At 39.6% G+C, this 14758-nt stretch overlaps 1 protein-coding gene across 1 annotated transcript in view; it reads right to left on the bottom strand.

Moving 5' to 3' along the window:
• Adgb (androglobin) overlaps positions 1-14758 on the bottom strand; it is a 124088-nt gene that overhangs the window by 82555 nt on the left and 26775 nt on the right. Inside the window, exons 3-7 of the mRNA XM_032894985.1 lie at positions 14651-14743; positions 12023-12094; positions 10825-11034; positions 4171-4310; positions 1700-1786 (exon numbers count right to left, since the gene is read on the bottom strand). Coding sequence (XP_032750876.1) covers positions 1700-1786; positions 4171-4310; positions 10825-11034; positions 12023-12094; positions 14651-14743 — 602 coding nt within the window. The remainder of the gene's footprint in view (positions 1-1699; positions 1787-4170; positions 4311-10824; positions 11035-12022; positions 12095-14650; positions 14744-14758) is intronic.

The raw sequence follows: 14758 nt of genomic DNA, 5'->3' as shown, positions 1-14758 counted from the left end.
TTAATTTTAACTAATCTTTTGAAGTTGGTGTGAACATCAGTTTCAGGGATAGGGGCAAATACACACTTCTGCTTTAAGAGCCTGAAGAATTGTTACCATTTTTTTTTTTAAGAAAGACTTTGAAAACACTTTTCAAACTACTAACTCAGCTCACATACACTGATTGAGGACATACTCTCTGACAGTTACTCAGAGTCACTATTAGGCACAGCAAAGAATGACAGTTGAAGACAACTGTGGCCTGAATGGGTCTCCAAATCACATCAGAATGACCTACACAGCAAACTGCATTAATTTGTCCTCTCAAGCAAGGATGCATTCTTGTCTTCTGCCGCCTACAGCAATCAAAGTCTTTTTCCTTTGTTTTGCCTCCTCTCTAACAATGCACTGTTCTTTCCTGAAGACGATGTACAGGCTTAGGTTTAGAACTAGCTATTTAAGTAATTGGATGTCTCCCAATATGTATGAAATATATCTGTCAAGAAGCTATGCTTTCTACAGAAAAGGGGGGCTGAGCTTTGAGCACAGAACCGATAGTGTTTGCTAAGGCATTAGGATGAGCTCAGTGGAGAATGGAGTTGCTGCGTCCCTGTGAGAAGGTATGGGATCAGGCTCGTCTGGTGCATGTGAGGATGCCCCACAGAGCAGGGCTGTACAGTCATCGTGCACTTCCAACTCCAGCATCTGTGACTCATTGGCATGTTGAGCTGTGCTGCAAGAACCCTAATTGGAGAAAGGTTGGTCTGTACCACATGGGAGACTCGCCTTCTGTGTGCTGGGGGCATAAACCTTGCAGATTGATAAGGAGAAACAGATTTTGCTTGATTGCCTGTGTTATTATTAGCCTGTCCTTGATTCAACAAGGAATCTAGTGTGTTCTTCTGCTATGTAAGGAAGAGTAACTGACCCTCAAACTCACAAGGCAGTTTAAAGGATATTACAAAATGCTGTGCTCCCAAATATTTTGTAAAACATGACCATTTTAAAACCAATCTTAAAGAACATCTTAGAGAAATGTTGGAAAGAAAAATAATATAAGCAACTTAATATTAAAATATAGTGAAAAAGGTTGATGAGATAGACAAGCATGTAAGTGGTGATTGTTGCTACTCCTGCTGATCTGCATTTGATCCCTGGGACCAGCACATTGTCTTCTGACTTCCACATGTATACCTTGGCAGACCACTCCCTATATCCGAGAGATAGATAGATAGATAGATAGATAGATAGATAGATAGATAGATAGTTATGGATGGATAGATAGATAGATAGATAGATAGATAGATATGGATGGATAGATAGATAGATATGGATGGATAGATAGATAGATAGATATAGATAGATAGATAGATAGATAGATATGGATGGATAGATAGATAGATAGATAGATAGATAGATAGATAGATATGGATGGATAGATAGATAGATATGTATGATAGGATAGATAGATAGATAGATAGATAGATAGATAGATAGATATATGGATGGATAGATAGATAGATAGATATGGATGGATAGATAGATAGATAGATATGGATGGATAGATAGATAGATAGATGGATGATAGATAGATAGATATGGATAGATAGATAGATGGAGATAGATAGATATGATAGATGGATAGATAGATAGATAGATAGATAGATAGATAGATAGATAGATAAAATAGATGAATGAATATATTTTTTGTAAAACTTACTGAAGAGGGATGACTTCAGGTAACCACCCAGTAAGAGCGTGGATTACTGTGAGTTCTCCTAGCTCTCTCCTGTGTGCTACATGGATGCTGGGGAAAAAAAGAATACATGATATTACAGTTACCAACATTTGGAAACATATAGCAATAAATAAAGAGCATCATAGTAATGAGTATATCCTAGAAGCTGCACATCACAGTGTAAGGGAATGTTATCTCACAAGCTCGATGCTTTTGTTTGTTACAAGTGCCTGAGTTGACCCAGTATCAAACCTTCAAATGTATTTTGAAAGCATGAAGGTATAATTTTGGTCATTTCTTTTGACAAGGGGGGCACATTTTAGGAACTATGTCTTTGGAAGCTCTAAAATTTCCATTGATTCCTAAACATAAAACATACTCATAGTACAACTTACTGTTAACTTGTTTATATAATCTGTGCGACTCTGTTCTTTTCAAAGTGGAATAGTTTTACCATTCCAACTGTATAGGCTACGTTGAGATGCCCACAAGGCTGTGCATTCAGTCTCTTGTATGGCAACTCAAGAAGAGCATGAGGAATCCTTAGTGAAACTGACAGTGGAACAGAAACCAGGAATATCTGTCTATCCTGTGAAAGAGTAGCCCCGGCAGTGTGACATAAAATCAGAAGTTGCCATTAACCAGACACCACGCACTGCACTGGTCCTTCTGCCTTTGTGTGCTTTCCTTGGCTGGTTAGTATGTTTGCATGTACATTAATTAGTCAATGAAGAGAAATATAACCCACTCCACCCCAGAGTGGAGGCATAGTCTACCCTGAGCCAGACGTGCTGCTGTCACTGCTGACTGACTGACCAAGACACATCTTTTCCTTCAGAAAGAATTCGTAGCCTGTCAGGGATGTAGCCCACTGTTTGCACTGGCTTATTTAATGGATTATGAATTCTGATGCTTCTACATTTCTCAAAGACAACATAAATCCAGTGTATGGTTCACTGTATCCCCTAAACACCTCTGGCAGTTTCATTTTATAAGTGATTTTGCAAGCCTCATAGGAATGATGCTCTCTTCTCTCCATACTTCACACGGGGCTGTAAATCACCACAAAGCATTAGGTTTGTCTGTAGAATAGCATACTCACATATAAAATCCAATCTGCAGTGAATTCATAGAAAAAATATACATGATGTTAAGTAAGACAGGTTCTACTAGAAATCTTTTAAAAAATATACTACACTTTAATTAGTCTTTTCTTTTTGAGCTGTCTATGTTTATTTTAAAAGAATAACTCTATTAGTCCCATTCTTAATGAATTCACTGAACCATGGCTTTACAACCAGTGAAAAGCTGCTGCAGCTATCCAGGTCATCTATTCAAGGCTTTGCCAGCCTGGCAGCTCCAACCCTTAGTGACACCAAGAGCATTCTCCTTACTTTTGCCAAACAGACGTAATTGTCACTGGCGGAAATACTTAATATTTATCTACCTAAAAGAAAAAAATAATCTGGGCAAAAGTTTTCACAAAACTACCATTGAAATGTTGGACTGAAAGCTGAATGAACCACATTGCCAGAGGAATTGAGGATAACCAAGAAACTTAAGGAGGAGGCTGGCAATGTGATATCCTCAAAAAAGAAACAGAGTCAGAGGACTCTTCACAATGCAACCCAGCCATCTGATGGTGTTGTTAATGCTTCTTAGAGAAGGGAGGGGCCTTTCCACAGCAGGCTGACAGGGCCTACTCAGCAAGGGGGCCAAGCTCTAAGGAAGCTGGCATTGCTATGGCACATTGCAGGGGATTCTGAGATCGGGCCTGTGCTGTGTGTGTGAGGATGCACAGTTGCCACCACATCTAACTCAGAATCTGAACTTTGTTCTCACGGTGAGTTGTCATGAAGTAGAGAAAGGCTTGTCTTTAGGACATGGCAACCTTGTATGGTGGGTGTAAAAGACTCACAGGCAGATAAATACAAGCAGAGTTTGCAAATACACTGAATGAGATGAGTGGTTTTCATCATGACGGTATCTGGTGGCCAGTGAGAGCAAAAGCCGGAAGCGAACTTTGGCATACTCCTAAGAGCTCACGTCTATTTAAGGTTTATACATCATGGCTGCAAATGCAGATTCAAAAGCATTAATTAGATCTGAGTATAGATTATTCAACATTTAAACGATTTGATATTTTCCCTAAGAAACAATTTATCTGATTAACATGAAACATTTTCTGTGATACACTTTGCACTCCTAGTAAGAAAACGAAGAGTGCAGGTTGTTTTTTGAGTGTGTTTTCTTGGGATGGATTTTGTCTTTTACTCAGTTAAACCAAACTTTAGACCTGTGCTGTGGTCATATTAACTTTTATATTTGAAATTTTATACTGTGTAGAAGGAAAGACTTCCTTGAATAAATGTTATTAAAGGCTCTCAGCATGGATGTTGTTGTCCTTGCCCTGTTATTTTCACAGAAATAAGTGATAATTTCTCTTTACGTACTCAACATTTGCCAGCTTAATGATAGCTTTCGACAGTAGCATGGGCCAGAGCTCAAAGTCATAGGTTGTAGCTGGAAGCAGTAGATTGTTATCTTCATCGAATGGCAGGAAGTCATCGACAGTTATCTTCCTCCAGCAACCCTAAGAACGAGAAGAAAGCAAATGAGTGTGATTAAATGATTGAAGGATGTGTGGGGTTCTCCCCATCAGACATCACTACATGTCCCCACTCACTTTTACCTCTGATTAAATAAAAGAACTGATGCTAACATTATAGGTGAGAAAACTGAGATACAGGTTTCAGAACTAATTAGATTGACAATTTTAGCTTCTGAAATATATTATTATAGCATATCTTCTATAGTGATATCACTACTGTTCCTTCTCTTGGTTGGTTTATGAGCATATAATGAAGTAGATAGCAGAATGAAAACATGATTTAACCAAAAATAAGATTGAACATAATACAGTTTGTATAGAAAAAATTAATATTCCAAATATATTTTAAATTCTTTAAATACAACTTTAATTATTACTACTGATACATACATATGCTTACTAATGTTATATTTCCAATCTCTGTACTTTGAGTGCTCCTAGTTAATTATCTAATATAGGGTAAAGTAATACACACACACACACACACACACACACACACACACACACACACACACAGTTTCTTAAGGCAGAGTTTTTCTATGTAAGCTGTCCTGGAACTCACTCTGTAGACCAGGCTGGCCTTAAACTCATAGAGATTCCCCTGCCACTGCCTCACGAGTGCTGAGATTAAAAGCATGTGTGATCATTGCCTGGGTAAGTAATATTTTCTTTAATCAAACAATTATATGTTAAATTAAAAGCTCTTTATTTTATAATTAAAAGTATGAATCAAATGATCACAAATTATTATTTTTTGTTTTAGCTTACATGCCTAGATTTCTTATAAATTCATCTTTGCATTAGCAAATATTTTCAGTAGTAATATCAAGTAAGAGATGCCCCACAGTATTCATAACAGGTGGCTAGGGCTATTGCTATTCAACACTTAGGACCTAGTGGGGGAAAGCCCATATATAAACAATACAAAATGTAGTATATTCAAAACACTCTAGGACAAGGAGAAAAGGCAACTCACTGTGCTAGAGGGAAGTCACAAGAATGTGACATTTGAAATATTTTCCTTCTATGGGACCTGGAATTCAATATTAGATTATTTAGTAGCTTGTATCTGTCTTTCTTCCTCAATAGATGACACAGGGCAAGATAGAGTTAAAGTTACAGTGTAAAAGCATCCCCACTCTTATAAATTCAAATGAAATAACAGCCTCAATAAATTCACAGAGAAATGAGCTAGATACAAGAAGACAAGTGCCTCACCCACGTGAAGCACCTTAAAAATGGCGTCCTCGCTGAGGTGGTTCACTTTCACTGTCAACTTCACACAACCTAGAGTTACCTGGAAAGAGGGTCTTGGTGAGGAGCTCCCCAGATCAAGGTGGCCTGTGAAAGACTTTGATTTAATTGAGTTGGTTGAGGTAGAAATGTCCAGCCTGAAAGTGGATAGTACCATTCCCCAGGTTAGACCCTGAACTATGATAGAGAAATCTAGCTGCACGTGAAGCTCCTGAATATGGGTGTGACGTAACTGACTGCTTTGATTACCTGCCTTGACTTTTCTCCAATGGCAAACTATAATCTGTAAAAACTCTCAGGCAAATAAACTCTTTCTCCTCCATGTTGCTTTTTGTCAAGATAATTAATTACAGCAACAGAAATGGAGTTAGGGGTCTTGTGGAGATGGAAAGTGGCCACCAAGTGGTGCTATGGGAACTAATGAGTAGCCATCATCCACTAAGTTAAAAGTCTCTGCTTCCAGTGATGAGACATTCTGGGAATAAAAGCTGTGACCATTTTCACAAACTGTGAAAATACTGAACAGAACTTAATTGCACACTTAACTGGTTAAAACAGTGTGTTAAAATTGGCATATTTTGTCACAATTAAAAAAAAATCTCTCACATCTTGATTGCAAACCATGTTATGAAGTGGCCAATTGGATTCCTATGAAAGAATTTTTAACTATCCTCACTAATTAGACTTAAATAAAAAGGCCTTTGATAAAATACAACACCAATTCACGCTAAAAAGTCTTGGAGAGACTGGGGTTACAAGACACATACCTAGACACAATAAAGGCAATATACAGCAAGCCAATAGACAACATCAAATTAAATGGAGTGAAACTTAAACAATTCCAGTAAAATCAGAGATAAGACATGGCTGTCCACTCTCCACCTAGCTCTTTATTATAGTCCTTGAAGTCTTCAGTAAAGCAGTAAGCCTGCTCTTTTCTGAAGAAGTGGAGTGGGAGTGGATCCTGGGGAGGTGTGTGGGAGTGGATCCTGGGGAGATAGAAGCTCCTCTTGAAGAGAAACTTGATTTGTAGCTACAAAGGAAAAGCCACCCCCCATAATATGATCTATCTGGCTACCATGGTGTTTAAGAAGAAAAAGTATATTTTTCAACTAACTAAATAAATGTTAAAATAAATGGGACCTCATGAAACTTAAAAGCTTCTCTAAGGCAAAGGACATTGCCAAAAGTACAAAATAACAGCCTCTAGATTGGGAAAATATCTTCAACAGCCCTACATCTGAAATAGGGAGAAGGGTAATATCCAAAATATGCAAAGAACTCAGCAACCAACAAACCATATCACCTGAATAAAAATGGGGTACACAACCAAATAGAGAATTCTCAACCTTACAAATCTCCAATGGCCAAGAAGCACTTAAAGATATGTTCAACATCCTTAAGTCAGCACAGAAATGCAAATCAAAATGACCCTGAGATTCCATCCCATACCCATCAGAATGGTTAAGATAAAAAAACTCAAGTAATAGCACATGTTGGCGAGGGTGTGGAGTAGGATGAACTCCATTGCTGTGTTCAGAATTTTGAACCAATTTTGCTGTTTCTCAGAAATTTGGGAATAGTCCTAACCCAAGACCTGAACATATACCCAAAAGTTGCTCCCCGAAACCACAAGGACACTTTTTCAACTAATTCAAAGTAGCTTTATTCTTAGTAGCCAAAAACTGAAAACAACCTAGATGTCCCTCAAATGAAGAATGGATGAAGAAAATGTGGTTTGTTTACACAATGGGATACAACTCAGCTCTTAACATCAAGGGCATCTTGAAACTTGCATGCAAATGGTTAGACTGAGAAAATGTCATCCTGTGTAATGTCATCCTGAGAAACTGGGTAGGAGAGGGGATGATGAGAGGACATATAGGGAGAGTGGAGGACAGAGAATGGAGATCAGTGTGGGAGGGGAGGCGTCTCTAATATGTGCCAGAGATAGAGGTTGAAGGAGGCTCCAGAGAACCTATGGGGGTAACTCTAGCCGAGACTCCTAGCATTAGGAGACATGGAGAATGAAGGGGCCACCTCCAGTAGCCAGGAGGACTCCCAGTGCAAGGATAAAGATACCACCCACAAAACCTTCAACCCCAAATATATCCTGTCTACAAGATGTGCAGGGACCAAGACGGAGCAGAGACTGGGGGAATGGCCAATCAACTTGAGATCCATCCCCTGGGCAAGAACCAATCCCTGACACTATTAATGATACTGTGTTATGCTTGCAGACAGGAGCGTAGCATAACTGTCCTCTGAGAGGCTCCACCCAGACGCTGACTGAAACAAATGCCACAGACCCATAGCCAAATTTTAGACAAAACTTGGGGAGTCATGTGGAAGAGTTTGGAGATGGATTGAGGAACCGAGAGGGGATAGGGATTACACAGGAAGACCAACAGAATCAACTAACCTGGACTCTTGGGGACTCCCAGTGACTGAACCAACCAAAGGACATACATAGGCTGGACCTAGGCCCCCTGCACAAATGTGCAGCTTGGTCTTCATGTGGGTCCTCCAACAACTGGAGCAGGGGTTCTCTCTGGATCTGTTGCCTGTCTGTGGATCCAGTTCCCCTAGCTGGGCTGCCTTGTCTGGACTCAGTGGGAGAGTAAATGCCTAATCCTGCAGGAACTTGACATGCCAGAATGGGGGAAGAGAGGAGAAGAGCAGCGGGGAAGGGATGTGGGTTTGTGAGGGACCGAGAAGAAAGCCATGATTGGGATGTAAAGTTAGATAAATAGATAGACAGATAGTAAAGAAAAAAAGAAAGAAAGAAAGAAAGAAAGAGAAATATACGTGAATCATGAGTGTGATTCTTTAAATATGTTAATATTACAAAAGAACTCAAATTTTCTATAGTGAACATGTTAACAGTCTTTGAATTTGCCTGCTAAAAGCATATAAAATTATAAAATTAAACATAGTATTTCCATGGGGGGATACAGTAACTGAGGAAGAGATCTTTCCATTGCCATTGTTTTACATCTTGAAAGCATTGCTCATTGCATTTAATTAATGGAAATAGCATGCAGAATTTACTTGAACAGCAGGGTTGTAAGTGTTGCCTGATGGCTGATACCAGCTCTTCCCTCAGATGGGAGATGAGACCAGGACAGTTCAAAGCCACCCGGTGCATGAGACCCACTCTCAAAACTGACACAGCAGACAGCAAACCAGTGCTGCGGCCTCTGCTCCCAGGTGGGTTCAGGTGGTCGGGGAAGAGCTGGGGCAAGAGCATGGGAAACAGAGACTGAAGTACCCGAGCATTTTGCTGTACCCCACAGTTCTAGAACCTTTAAATTAGATAATACGTGAATGAAGATATAAATCTCAACGAGAAATAAAAACAAAAATTATTTTTCATATGAATACATGGATAACAACTGGGATAAATTATTGGTCTTGGTGTATGTGTTAACTCTTTAAATTTATTTATTTATTTATTCATTTCTTTTTCTTATTTACATTGACATTCAAATGTTATCCCCTTTCCCAGTTCCCCCTCTGAAAGTCATCTATCCCATTCCCCCTTGCTTCTGTGAGGATGCTCCCCCATCGACCCACTCCCTCTTGCCTCCCCACCCTGGCATTCCTGTACACTGGAGCATCCAGCCTTCACAGGACCAAGGGCTACTCCTCCCATTGATGCTTGACAAGGCTATCCTCTGCTACATATGCAGCTGGAGCTTTGGATCCCTCCATGTGTACTCTTTAGTTAGTGGTTTAGTCCCTGGGAGCTCTGGGGGGTTCTGATTGGTTGATATTATTGTTCTTCCTATGATGTTGTTATCTATTTATTAGAGGCACATTCGAGCACAGAGACAAAGGGAGACTGGCCACAACATTCTGTACTTCAAGTGGGAAGCAATGGATGAATCACTTCTTCCTCTCCTCTTGGGAGTCAAGGCAATATGGAAATCAGAAGGTACTTGGAAAGATGCCATGCATCCCTGCATCCTGCCATCATAGGCAGATGGAAGGGGAGACCAATCTCTGTCCTTTATGCACTGTTTCAGTGTGACCCAATGTGCATGCAATCTGACCGATGTCAAAGAACCTGGACAGCTATCTGAGACTCCAGACTGAACCTGTGCACACTTTCTTGAGGAAAAATACTCTGCTATGAAAATCACAACTCATTATTCAATGTTACAGTACTGGGGATTGGAAGGACTGCACCCAGAACTTTACAATTAGGCAAATACTCTACCATTTGCCTCACATGCATACATGTTTTCTTTTTAGTTTAACTTTTTATTTGAGAAAGGATCTCATTAAATTACCCACAATAGCCTTGAACCTACTCTGAACTTCAGAATCTCCTGATTTAGCTTCTTGAGTTTTGGATAATTCAGGCATGTACTACCAAAGGCAGTTTTAAAAAAAAATCAGAATTGTAAACATTAGAGGCCCTGAGGAAATGTGTTACCTCTAAGATGCCATGAGATACCCATGCAAAGAAGAAAAAGAATCCCCATCAGACCAGAGAATGAAATTGCTCTACAGTGGAAGGAAATAATTACAGCAGAGGGGAGAGAGCGAAGAGGAGGCCCTGCAATGGAGGAATGAGCCTCATCGTCAGCAGACCACGCTGACAGCAGGAGGGAGCCAAGTGCATTTTTAGGAACATGTTTCCTAAAGTTTTGCAGGGTGAAGGAAAGGACAGACAAGTATGTGTAGAAAGAGCTGAAGAACTTTCAAAATAAAAAAAAAAAAAACCATAAGAGGTTTGTGTCTGGAAAGGGACAAGAAAGAGGGGTAGGGGAGAGTACATCTTGTCTGAAAGATTTACTTAAATTCTGTACTAACGCACACACATGCGAGTGTGGACAGAGCCCTTCTAGCTGGAGTTGCTTTAGAAGCGATAGAAATTCTTCTACGGCTGAGAGACAGCACATGTCTATCAACTGCAAAACCAAGTAGCCACCGATCTCTCAATGCTGGCAAAAGTAACCCATGTGGAACTCGCTGAGTTTCAGTGCTTGTCTGTGAACAGCAGCTCTGCGAGGTGCTCTTTGGAGGAGGCCACTGAAAAATCCCTGGAAATTGCTGAAGTCCGCCTCTAGTCTGGCTGCCCAGTCACACTCCTAGAAGTCTGCCATAGAAGGCTAGCCTTCCTAGAAAACTTCCGAGACTGCCTAAGAGGACTAAATATGGCCTTTTATTCTGGTTTCTTATTTTCACTGGAAGGGCAAACGAATTCAAACGCACAGCAGCATGAACGACTTACCATCCAGTAGAGCTTTACCACATACTTCCCGTAGCTGTTGAACAAAGGCATGTGACCCTTCGCGGCCTTGCAGAGAGAGTATATGTGTTCCCAGGGCTTCCAGGGTAGAATAGGAAGCTCTCCTGAATTTCCCTTATAGTAATTGCTTAGGATCCCGCCATTGAATATTTTCCACACCGCATAGATTTCACTGATAATCCACCTCATAAGCTGAATGCAAAGCAACGAGAGTCACTGGTATTGATAGGTTACTTTAAAATGATATTGCCATTATAATCACATAGGATAAAAATATGTTTCCAAGAGTGATAATAAATTACACATACAGTGTATTCATCATTTTGATTTCTGAATTACAGAAAAATTCACAGGTCTTAATTTTGTTTTCATGACATGACATAATACATAAATTAAAAGACCCAAAATGCTGACTTTTACACTGACTGAGTTAGCTGAAAGTGTAGGTGTGTATGTGTACTACACACACACACATACACATACACATATACACACACACATATATACACACACACATACATACACACACACACACATACACACACACACATACACACACACATACACACACACATACACACACACACACACACACACACACACACACACACACACACACACATACACACACACACACACACACACACACACACACACACACACACACACACACACACACACACACACACACACACACACACACACACACACACACACACACACAAACACACACACACACACATACACACACACACACACACACACACACACACACACACACACATAAAAACACACACATACCCATATACATATACCATGCATTCACACATCTGTGTTGGGCGGGGGACAGCTAACTGCTTCAGAGAACGCTAAGAATTTTTAGAACAAAGTAAGCTAAAATGGTCGATTTTATATGTTCTCAACATACGAGCAAACACTTTTAATTTGTTAGTCCATTCTGTGTGTATGTTTATTGAATCAGTAAAATGTGTACCATAAATACATAAGTAGATGAAATTTTTAATTCACAGCTACGCTTCAAAAAAGTTTGGGGAAAAAAAAACCCCACTCAATTGTACCACAACTCAAAGACACACAAGGGTGAATGCCAATGACTGCCCAGGAGACTGGCCAAGAAGCCATTCCTCAGTGGGGACAGTGGGCCCATGGCCCTACTTACCTCACTGCAGAGTAAATGTCCATTTGATGAAAACAAGTCAAACGTCATTTCATTTTTCACAACTACAGGAATCTGAAATTTAAGAAAAAAAGACATTTATTTGAATAAAAAAATAAAAGAAACCTAACTTATTAAAAGACAGTTTTATGAGAGAAAAAAATCTTTCCCAGGAAAGTGCACATCAACTGGTTATCTAATGCCCAAAGTCCTGAATGATATAATCCACTCCAGAATGTTATAGGCCGCCACACTTTATTAAGTCAATCAAGAGTGTATTAAGTCCCCTAGTAGGCTACTGAAAACAGACCAGTGCCTGGGAAAACTTGGTGGCCAGAAAGATCAGGATCTTTAAAGGCAAAGAGGCTGAAATTATATCACACTAGGTGCACGGCTTTTATAAACCTTTGATCTCCTAAAACATCACCAAGGCCATTCCTACAGAGGAATCAAACCATGTGCACACATCAAGATCCCTTCTCGGCAGGGAACCAGGGCCAACAAGAGTACTGAAGTCATCTGTTTACAGGCAAATGTGGCTCCCAGGGCAAGAGAACCCTGACCTTTCTTAAACTACTACACTGAAAAGCATACATAGGAGTAACATTATTCAGACTCAGCACGTTATATTTAAAAATGTATATGTATATGCAAACATGCATGTACATGCATATATGTGCCTATAACAGCGATCAGTAAGAGTATGTGGAAGTGTTTGGAGAAAGGAAAGGGAAGGGTCAAATGTTACAATTAAAAAAAGAGCAACAGAAGTTAGTTTTATGAGACAGTTGGAAAGAAGGGAGATGTCATAGACCAAACCTCATATAAAGTCTTGGTTTTATGAAGTATTTTGTCATTGTTTTAACCTTACTCATGAGTATATTTAATGATTCTGACTGTGAGTCTATACAACAAATCTTGAAATCCTATTCTAAAGATTTTTATTAGTTAGATTTTTCCCTTCTGGATGTTCTGTGCCACCCATTCTAAGATGATACATCCAGAAAGAATTCTTTGTGGAGGACAGGTAGCAGTGTGGAGCAAATGACCTGTTCCAAGGTATGCGGGTGGAGAGGTTATCAGCCAAGACTGAATTTATTTTTAATACAAATGTAACTCTTAGACCTGAGGTCTACTAAAAAGTGGAGATCATTCACAAAACACCTATTTATTCAGTTTATAAAACCATTTGTGTCATTAGGGCATCAATGATTAATTTACAGTGAGCAGATTACGAAGTATTAAAAAAACTATCACTTTCAAGTACATTATGTAGTCAGTGGGGATTTATATTCACGTCAATGTTGCCCGATATTGAAATTGATTTAGAAGCAGGTTTTGTGCATAATGGTCTCATTTGAAATGTCTTACAAGGAAGCATTCAAAAGACACTGTTGTTTTAGTAAATCACTCAACACAGATACAGCTTTTTCCTAATTAGTAAAAGGACTAAATTGCATTTTCCTGCATTAGTACCAGCTCTGATGGAGGCTAACACTTAGAAGAACAAAAACTACTTTGTATGGCAACAGAGACTCAATAGACTACAAATGCACAGAAAGAATGGGCTCCATTACCACTATTTGACTTGGTACTAATTAATTTTACCCTACTGGTGTTTTGGCATTCAATGAAAAACAGTAAGAAATTCAACTGCAAGGAAAAGTATTACCAAGTGATAATTAAAACCTAGAGACAAGAAACACTCAAATTAATGTGTTAAGATGTTAGACTGAGCAACTGAAGTGCTGAGGTGTGTGAGCTGTTTAAAACAGAGCTGTCACCACAATACCAGATTCCTGTGATTGAGCGTGGAGTCTAGAAGTGAAGATGAGCTTCAGGAGACGCTGGGAGGATCCCTGAAAGACGGGAAGCCATGTGCAAACCTCTTGGTTGGGAAAATTAATTCCAATAAACTCCAGAGGAAACAGACCTTCACAGCCTGTGATTTCATGCTGAGATGTAGAATCCACCAGTCAGAAATAGCGAATGGTTTTGAATAACATTTTTGGCTCTCATCTGGTATTTTGGATGGATAGAAAGTGAAAAAACAAGGCTATAGACAAAAATACAATAATTTCCTGTTTGGTGTGTGTGTGTGTGTGTGTGTGTGTGTGTGTGTGTGTGTGTGTGTGTGTGCAAGCCTGTGCCCATGTATAGTATGTCTGCTGCGACACTTGAGTGGTATATGTGGAGGCCAGAGGGCAACTCTCGTGTCTTCCTCAGTCTCTGGGTTTTGAGTTGGGGTTTTCTTTTCATCTGAAGATCTCTAATGCAGGTGGCTGGTTGGCTAGTGAGCCCCAGAGATTAGCATGTGTACCTATCTCCAGCACTGTGTTTATAAGCATATGCTGCCACATCTGGCTTTTCAAACAGGTTTGGGGATTGAACTCAGGTCTTCATGCTCACACAGAAAGCAGTTGATCGTGAGTCTTCATAGCCCCCTCAATAATGGAATTAAAATACACTGATAAATATTAGCTTCTGCGTTAGAGGCCAAAGGGCAATTACTTTTGCTCTAAACCACAGGGAAAACATGTAAATTACTTGAAGACTAAAAACTTTGGTCAATAAGATATCCCATCCTAGTAGGTAATATATATTTCATTCAATAGCGAAAATAATTCTTACTCGGCTAAATATAAAATCTTGCGGGCGTTTCCAGGAAAACACTTTCAATGATTGTGGTAATTCAATCTTTCCTTCAGGGTCTTCGAAAAAGTGCTAGATAAAGAAGAA

The sequence above is a fragment of the Rattus rattus genome, chromosome 2 (assembly GCF_011064425.1).
Source record: "Rattus rattus isolate New Zealand chromosome 2, Rrattus_CSIRO_v1, whole genome shotgun sequence".
Classification (NCBI taxonomy): Eukaryota; Metazoa; Chordata; class Mammalia; order Rodentia; family Muridae; genus Rattus; species Rattus rattus.
This window is presented reverse-complemented; position numbering and strand designations above follow the sequence as displayed.